At 40.6% G+C, this 9,406-nt stretch overlaps 1 protein-coding gene across 17 annotated transcripts in view; it reads right to left on the reverse strand.

Annotated features, from left to right (window-relative positions):
* LOC121921183 overlaps window positions 1–7,383 on the reverse strand; it is a 32,930-nt gene extending 25,547 nt beyond the window's left edge. For 16 of the 17 annotated variants that reach the window (XR_006101867.1, XR_006101868.1, XR_006101872.1 and 13 more), the window contains exons 1-2: window positions 7,251–7,383; window positions 870–977 (exon numbers count right to left, since the gene is read on the reverse strand). Coding sequence is in view for 11 of the 17 variants with exons in the window: in XM_042448876.1 (XP_042304810.1) it covers window positions 870–977; window positions 7,251–7,287 (145 nt within the window). In the remaining 6 variants the exon portion in view is untranslated. The remainder of the gene's footprint in view (window positions 1–869; window positions 978–7,250) is intronic. The other variant, XM_042448878.1, reaches the window with a different exon arrangement.
* Window positions 7,384–9,406: the final 2,023 nt, after the last annotated feature.

The raw sequence follows: 9,406 nt of genomic DNA on the forward strand, positions 1-9,406 counted from the left end.
AAAGACTAATTGTTGGAAAGAAGCAAAAAGATTAGAACTATTGAATGAATAGTAACAACTTTATAATCAGCTTTTTGTTCAAGGAGGTTAAAGTGGCATATTTGCCCTATCCCCCTATTTTCATCATCACAACAGCCCTGCAAGAAAGGGTAAGATTAGAGAGAATGACTGGATCAAGAACAACTATTAACCCTATGGCCAAGATGAAATTTGAACCCTGGCCTCCTGGGTCCAACACTACAACTGCTACACCAGGCTTGTTCGCTAAACCTGTAATGTATAGACAGACCCTTATTTGCACCTGTTGCTTTTTTCAAAGAATGTGATTTCTCTGACTATAGAATGGGGGGTCAATGATTCATGATGCTTTGTGTTACCACAACAAGAATGTCTCACGTGTCTATCCTCCTTTCATTTCCTTTCTTTGAATGCTGAGCTTTCTTTCATGACTGAATTCATCTTAATGTTATTGCATTTCACCTGTTTCAGTGATATAAAGCCACTCTTCTTGAGTGCTCTGTGACCAACATTGTTGGAAATGAAGGGACTAATGCATGAACAAACCACAGTAACAAAAAAAAAGCAGTCCATTCTGTAACATAGGTTTTACTCCTTCATGATTCAATGCTATATGCAAAACCAGATGCAAAGGAAGTGGGCCTTCCTAAAGAAAGCTGAATATAGTACAGACAGCCCTGGACTGATATGGTTATTTCAGATGCTTCAGTCTCTGCCTTTCCTTTACAATTCAAAGCTGATCCTGTCTTTTCCCTTCCTCAAGACAACCCCCCACCCATATTTTTTTTAAAAAACAACCCTACATGTACTTATAAGCAGCATCCACCTATGAAACAGAAAAAGCCACTCACGTTTTATCCCTTTCCGAAGGATCATCTCAAGGATCTCACAAAAGGGTTGTAAGTGTGGGGAGTTGTCTTTGTGTGGGCTGCTACTTCCTTGGAGGTTGAGGATACATACTGCAAGAAATCAGGACAATGCAAGTCCAGACCAACAATAAAGGGAAATAAACAGCTATTATTTTGTTTTTCCTCTTCTTCTGAAGGACACCATAATTCAAAATTGAATCATACATGTTGAAAAATACATGCAAGCCAAATCTCAATCAATTTGTAGAATAAATGTTCAAATAACTTGTATAAAAAGATGAAACATGTTTGATCAAGGCACTATGCAGTTTGGAGTATAATGATTTCACTCGAACCTTCATCACTGAAATAAATGCCACTTCAAAGTGTTAAAAAAGATGCCAGACCTCAAAACTGGCTGGAGTTCTGGCATCTTTTTTTTTTTTTTTTTAAATGCTGTTTCACATCTCCTGTGGTGGCAGAAAACATTATGCAGGCATTAGGAACCAGGCACAAATCACTTATCCTTGAAATTTCCAAGACTCTGCAAAGTTTTATCTATTCTGCATAGAAAAATATGGGATTTTCCAGTATGCAAAAGGATCCTATAGCACCTTTGAAACTAACTGAAAGAAAGAAGTTGGTAGAATGAGCTTTTGTAGACTTGAGCTTGTTTCCTAGATGCAGCCTGCTCATATAGGTCTCTCCCTGGATCTTTCATTCCATGCATCTGAGGAAGTAGACTCAAGTCTATGAAAGCTTATACTACCAAGGTGAGTCTATCATGCAGTTTTCATGGCAAGATTTGTTCAGAGGGGATTTGCCTTCATTTTCCTCTGAGGCTGAGAGAGTATGACTTGTTCAAGGTCAACCAGTGGGTTTCCATGACTGAGCAGGGATTTGAATCCTGGTCTCTGGAGTCATAGTCCAACATTCAAACCACTGCTATGCTGGCTCTCTAACTGAGGTACAGTTGGCCCTCTGTATCCACATTTTCCTTACCTATGGATTTAACTACTTATGGCTTGAAAATATTTTTAAAACACATAAATTCCAAAAAACAAACCTTGATTTTGCCATTTTATATAAGGGATGCTATTTTACTATGCTATTGTATTTAATGGGAATTGAGTATTCATGAATTTTGGTATCTATGGGTGGTCTTGGAAACAACCCCCAGTGGTTACTAAGGGCCCAATGTTGATCTGTACTTTTATTAATATTAGCTACTGTAATTCTGGAGATTAAATAAGCATATAAGAACAGGAACCAGCCTACATGCAATATACGTATTAGAACATTTTCTTGTTTTTATTTGTGTAGTTATTCATTCTGTGTAGTTGTTTATAATGACTTCTTAAAATTCAATATAACAACTTAAATGTCTAGCCACACCTTTCTGTCTCTTATTGGAAAGACATTGCAAGACACAGGAATCAGTCGAAGAGGCTCAGGGAATAATATGCTTTATGTGTGGCCATCCTTAAACTGCAGCCAAGACAGAACTATTGTGTCTAAAAGGTAGTGCAAGCAGCCATATCCAATAAATTTCTTTAGTTTGTGTTTAGTTTTGCCAACTGCCTATTAGTTTCAGAAAATGATTCAAGATGCTTATGATTTTCATTAATGCTTTAAATCTCTGCCTGGATGGGGAAGCCCCTTTCCTGATCTCTACCCCCACTCCTGCAAAGACAAAAAACCCTCCACACTATTTTGTACTTTAAGATAATCTGATATTACATTTATTTATATTTGATTTTGAAGCTGTTCTTTCCCTGTGGTTATGTCCCAGGGCATTGTATTGTTTTAAAGTATTTTTAACATTGTTCTCTTTTTAATTGTATTTTATTCTTTTAATATGTAACTTGTTTTAATATTGTAATAATTTAATTATATTTTAATGCACTGCTTTTGTATACTTTGAATTGTACTGCTTTTTTAATGTTAACTGCCCTGAGTCCAGGTTTTGGGAAAAGGGCTACCAATGTCACATCCTTGTGGCTTCAGTCATTCAGCTCCCTCAGGCTTTGAATTGTTCAAAAATGTTTGCTCATTTTAATAGCACAGCCAAATCAAACTTGCCTGGGTTTTATTTCCTCTTGCCAGCTCTCAGAATTGGAGTCAGGCAGGGTGGGGTTATGTATTCCTTTCTTTTGTAAAGGATGGGATCCTGCCTCTATTTATAAAAACATAGGTCAGTTCATTTGTAGCACCAAAAACAAACAAGAAGCTCATGGCAATTTGAAGGTAAAGAGGTTTATTATGGATGACATAATACTAAATGGGCCATAGGAACTAGCCCACTTACAATGCAATTTCATGCTCGACAGAGCTTAATACCTAGTAAGTGTGTGTGTTTAGGACACAAGTTTCAGGCTGCAACACTACATAGACCAGGTGGGAATCATGCAGCCCTCCAGGTGTCACAGAACTGTAAGCTCCATCAGCCTTAGCCAGCATAATCAATGCAGGTTGAGGAAAGCTGGGATTCATATGAGGAATTTCAAGCACATATGAAGGGCGACACGATTCTCACCCTGCACAAATAATCCAGTTTGAGACCACTTTAACTGCCCTGGCTCAATGCTAAGGAATCCTGGGTGCTGTAATTTTGTGAGACATTTAGCCTTCTGTGCCACAATAAACTACAACTCCCAGAGTTTCCTAGCACTGAGCCAGGGCAGTTAAAGCAGTCTTGAACTGGATTATTTCTGCAGTGTGTTTTGGACCTAAGTCTCACTGAAACCAAAGGGCCTCACACACCTGAATCAAGAACAATGTAGCAGACTGCAATGCTAGGTTCTTTGGACTTTATCACACATGGGGAAAATCTGAGGGTTAAATGGGAATTATCCAGCGATATTCACACAATTGCACTGAAGGTTTTCACACGCATGGCAATTAAAGATGACTTATCCTGGGAATAACCAGGGAATAACCAGCAACAAATCATCCATGGGGCAATTCCGTGAATGATTTGTTGCTAGTTATTCCCTGGTTATTCCCAGAATAAGTCATCTTTAATCGTGATGGTGTGTGAAAATCTTTGATCGCAGGACTATCATTGGACAATGCCCGTTTAAACCCTTGATATTCCCTGTGTGATAAAGTCCTTTGTTCTTTTGATTTGAAGGACACAGTCAATTGGGGATCTTCTGAGACACCTCTTTTGAAATGAAAGGCAAGTCCCATCCGTTTCAGTAAGACTTCCACAGCCTTACTAAAGGATTTTGTCCACCACGCTTTATTCTGTGTCTGCAGACCACCTCTATAACTTTCTGAGCAAAAGGACGGTAAGGAAAGCCTTAAAATAAATAAATACAAGTGTAAGAAAGCTATCAGTGAAGGGCCAGGTTCTGCAAATATTGGTTGTTCTCTAGAATACATACTCCACCCATCTAGCCTGCTAGCCAACTTACGCAAGAAAGACATTATCCTGCAAGAAAAAAGCTTTTTATTTTACCCACTGGAAAAAATGCAGTAGGTCCAGTCAGTGTTTTCACAACTCCCTTCTTCAGTAAAATAAGGGTTTCTCTCTCTCTGTATGTATGCTCCCTATATCTTCCCCTATTTACTATTATATTTATAGGACACTCTTTCTCCAAAGATCTCAGGATTACATAGAATGTGCACATGTTCCTTGTTCAAGGATTCTTGTTCAAGGATTCTGGGCAAGTTTTGTTCATGGAGGGCTTGCCATTGAATTCTTCTGAGGTTGAGCAGAGCCTTAAATACCTTGGTTCCAAGATCCCCCGCGTATAACAAAATCCTTGTATGCTCAAGTCCCATTAAATATAATGGCATAGCAAAATGGTGTCCCTTATAAAAATGGAAAATCAAGGTTTGATATTTGAAATTTATACTTTTTTTGAACCTTTTCAAACCATGGATGCTTTAATCCATGTATAAAAAATCTGTGTATAAGAAGGGCCGACTGTACCTTACAGAGCCTAAAGATTATTTTATACACAATATATTTTAATAATGTTGTGCGTAAAACAAAGGTTTGTGTACACTGATTCATCCGAAAGCAAAGGTGTCATTATCTCAGCCACCCATGTGGATAATTTTGAATTTCTGAATTCTGAATAAGGGAACTTACTCAACTTGTCTCTCTAAAAGATCAAACCACCATCAGTGTCTTGGCTTTTAAGGTGCAATGGGGCTCATCACTTCTGGGAGCTGCCATTTATATATAGAAATGTGTATTACAAGAAAAGAAATATCGATTATTTTACCTGAGCTGGCATGTTTTAAAATAAGACACAGGCTCTTACTGTAAGGAACACCCTGCAAGCCCAGAACTACTATTACATAATTATAACATCTGGTGCTTTTCATTGCAATGTTCAACAGGTCCTTTGTAAGGCAATCCTGCAAGATTATATATATGGATTTCAAAGTTTAGGATAGCAAGTGTCCTCTCTCCGCACTCCCTGGCAGTTTATCTCCTAGTGTTAACAGTGGCACAACACACACAGAATGTACTGGGCTCTACTCAAATGCAGTAACTATAGAAAAAAATAAATCCGTTTGTTTTACCTAAATGTAGAGGGGAAATCCTGTGCATAAATTGGGTGAATAAAATCCACTGAATACACGCAGTGCAACCTTATGCCTCTCTGCTCAAATATAAGCCCCAAAGAGTTCAACAGTGTTACTCCCAGGTAAATGGGGACAGGAATGTTTACTTCTGAGTATACATGCATAGCCTTGCACATTTCAATCATCCACCTTTTCTCTGTAGATGGAAGTGCTGTGTTTGTACACACTGTGAACTGCTCCAATAAAAGATATGGATTTTCATTATCTAAAACAAACTAAGCAATTATGAAGCAATGTTTCATTTGGTTACTTCTTTTCCTGCTTCTTTCTTTGGCCTGGGAAATGGCCATATCTTCAGAAGGTACTCAGGGCGACCAGAGGTCCTCCTTTTCCAGAGCATGTCCTCCATTCCAACCTCCTTTCTGGGAGGAATTCCAAAACGTCCTCTATGTTGAACCTGACCAAGAAGCATGAGTTCACATTTCCATGTGTGGTTTTTAGCTTTGAACTTGGTAGTCCACCTGGAATATTTGTGCAGTTCTGAGCACCACAATTTAAAAAGGATGTTGAGAAACTGGAGCATATCCAAAGGAGAGCGATTAAAATGGTGAAGGGTCTGGAAACCATGCCCTATGAGGAATGCCTTAGGGAGCTGGAGATGTTTAAAAGCCTGGAGAAAAGAAGGTTAAGAAGTGATATGATAGCCCTGTTTAAGTATTTGAAGGGATGTCATATTGAGGAGGGAGCAAGCTTGTTTTCTGCTGCTCCAGAGAACAGGACCCGGAACAATGGATGCAAGCTGCACAAAAAGAGATTCCACCTCAACATTATGAAGAACTTCCTGACAGTAAGGGCTGTTTGACAGTGGAACACACTCTCTTGGAGTGTAGTGGAGTCTCCCTCCTTGGAAGTCTTTAAGCAGAGGTTGGATGGCCATCTGTCGGGGATGCTTCGATTGAGAGTTCCTGCATGGCAGGGGTTGGACTGGATGGCCCTTGCGGTCTCTTCCAACTCTATGAGTCTATGATTCTAGCCCCTTGCATTTTTCTTGAAGAATGTCCTACATCATTGGTCTCCAAACTATGCTTTTTAAGGGGTTTTGGACTTTAGCTCCCAGAATCCCAGACTATTGGCCAACATGGCTGAGGCTCATGGGAGCTGAAGTCCAAAACCTCTGAAAAGGCACAGTTTTGGGTACTATGATACCATATCAGGGGTTCCCAAATTGTGCCATTTAAGGGGGCACTGTCAGGATCCCAGACTATTGGCCAACATGGCTGAGGCTCATGGGAGCTGAAGGATAAAATCTCTTAAAGGGCACAGTTTGGGGACTAGTGCCCTACAATTTTGCAGCGCCTTCTACTCCACTGACTTCCAGTCTCCCTGGCCACACTCTCTCAGCCTCAAAAGGATGGCTATATGACAAAACCACCTGTGAACAAACCTTCCCAAGACAACAACAACTATGGAAGGATAAAGCCTTAGAGTCAACATAATAAACGGACTTGAAGGCACACACGACACACACGTTTGTATCAGAGAAGTTTGGTGCCCTAGCAAAACTACAAATCCCAGGATTCCACAGCATGGAGCCATGGTAGTTCAAAGTGGTGTCAAAGATTCTGCAGTGTGGCAGCATGGTTACAGGTGCTGTGAGTGGCTCTGCATCCCTTAATAATAGTAATAAATAAATAAATAAATAATAAAACTTTATTTTTACGCCGCCTCTCCATCGGGATCGAGGCGGCTTACAATAAAAATCCATCCAATACAACCATAATCCCTCTTATTCCCTCCCTCCCCTAATGCATCAATTAAACAGATGCCCATCCCTCTGACCTTTGAGGGTGCCCAGGAGGGGCTCCTTGGCGCTCATCCTTCTGCTGAGCTCCTCTCTCCCTCGGAGCACTCAAGGTATTCTTGCCAGACCTTGCCTCCAACGGTAGGGATAGGCGTTCTGGGAGGTACCATCCCACGCACTGCCAATGGGGGGGATGAGGAGGGAAGCAGGAGCCCAAGGGAACCAAGTGCAGGAATCCTAGTCCAGGGACCCCCTCCACAGGCTTCCTTTATACCCAGTGGCCCCTTTCATGGACTTGGATATTACTTCCTATCCCTCTTTTATTCCCCTAAATGGAACGTTCCACCAGTTTTGGAACGCTTTAGACACAGGTCTGGAAGCAAAGGGGCTGCATCAGTGCATCCATTCCACGCTGTTAAATCCAGAGCACACACACTGCAGAAATAATCCAGTCTGAAACCGCTTTACAAGAAATTTAATTATTATTATTATCTTCATACTGCACATAATTTATCTGCATACTGCCGACCACTTTAAAAGAAATAATCTAGTTTAAAACTACTTTAAAAGGATTATTATTATTATTACAGTATTATCTGCCCAGGGTCCAATAATAATAATAATTCAATAGCGGAAATAATCCAGTTTGAGAGCACTTTAAAATAAATAAATAAATAAATAATAATAATAATAATATGCCCTGGGCTCAATGCAGTGTAATACTGGGAACTATAGTTTTGTGAGAGGCATTTAGGTCCAAAACAATGCAGAAATAATCCAGTCTGAGATAGCTTTAAAAGAAATATCATCATCATCATCATCATCTGCCCTGGGCTCAGTGCAATATAATACTGAGGACTGTAATTTTCTGAGAGACATTTAAGTCCAAACACACAGTGCAGAAATAATCCAGTATGAAACCGCTTTAACTGCCCTGGTTCAATGCTAGAGAATTCTGGGAACTGTGGTTCTGTGAGACAGCCTTCTCTGTCAGAGAGATCTGGTGCCACATTTCCCAGGATTCCCCTAACAAATTCCAGGATTCTGTACCACTTGCAGACTTGTACCACTAGGCTATTTCCCCCTTATCTCTAAAATTATGTAACACAGCCTCTCCAGCTGGGCAGAGTTTGTTTGTTTTGCAGCAAGAAGTAGGGCTATCCCCATGAAAACAGCACATTTTTGTTGTTATGTGTTTTCACGTCGCTTCTGACTTATGGCGACCCTAAAGCATACCTAGCACAAGGTGGAAGTTTGCCACTGCCTTCCCCTGAAGCTGAGAGAGCATGCCTTGCCCAGGCTCACCCACTGCATTTTTACATTCAAGAAGGGAATGGAACCCTGATCTCCAAAGTCCTAGTTCAACACTCAAGCCACTTGTTAGTATATCTTGAAGGCATTTTAGCCAATTCCCCCCCTCTCCAAACACATACATTTGAAAAATATATCTTTGCTCATGGTAGTCATTTTCTGCATCTCTAGCAAAGAAGGAGCTCTTGAAAGTTGCAACCGAAGTGCAGGGTGCATGTGGACAGCATCCCCTCCCCTCCCTCCCTCCCTCATATGTGTTGACAGCTGTGTGTAGTCAGGATAAAATATTTTGCTGTTGTTGTGCACCTTCAAGTCATTTCTGACTTATGATGACCCTAAGGTGAACCTATAATTGGGTTTTCTTGGCCAGTTTCTTCAGACAGGGTTTGCCATTGCCATCCTCTGAGGCTGAGAGAGTATGAGAGAGTATTTCATGGCCAAGTGGGAATCTAACCCTGGTCTCCAGAGACGTAGTCCAACGCTCAAACCACTACGCCACATTGGATCTTGGATAAGAGATACTGCTGCATTTAAATGTCTCCTGCTTCAGGACTATCACTCTGGAAAAAGCTCTCATGGCACAGTGGTTAAATGCCTGTACTGTATTGCATCCACTCACTCACAAACCACAAGGCTGCGAGTTCATCAGGGTCATCTCAGCCTTGCATTCTTCTGTAGGTTGCTAAAATGAATATCCAGCTTCTTGGGGGAAATTTATCTTATACACTGTAAATCCCTTAAGGAGTGCTTAAGTGTATTGATAAGTGGTATAGAAATATACTTGCTACTTTTTACCCAAGAGAACACCTCTCTAGGAATCTCCAGATCCTCCAGTACAGCTCTGTGGTGAACATCTGCCAGATGCTGAAGTGTTCTCTCTAGG

This window comes from Sceloporus undulatus, chromosome 2 (genome assembly GCF_019175285.1).
Source record: "Sceloporus undulatus isolate JIND9_A2432 ecotype Alabama chromosome 2, SceUnd_v1.1, whole genome shotgun sequence".
Classification (NCBI taxonomy): domain Eukaryota; kingdom Metazoa; phylum Chordata; class Lepidosauria; order Squamata; family Phrynosomatidae; genus Sceloporus; species Sceloporus undulatus.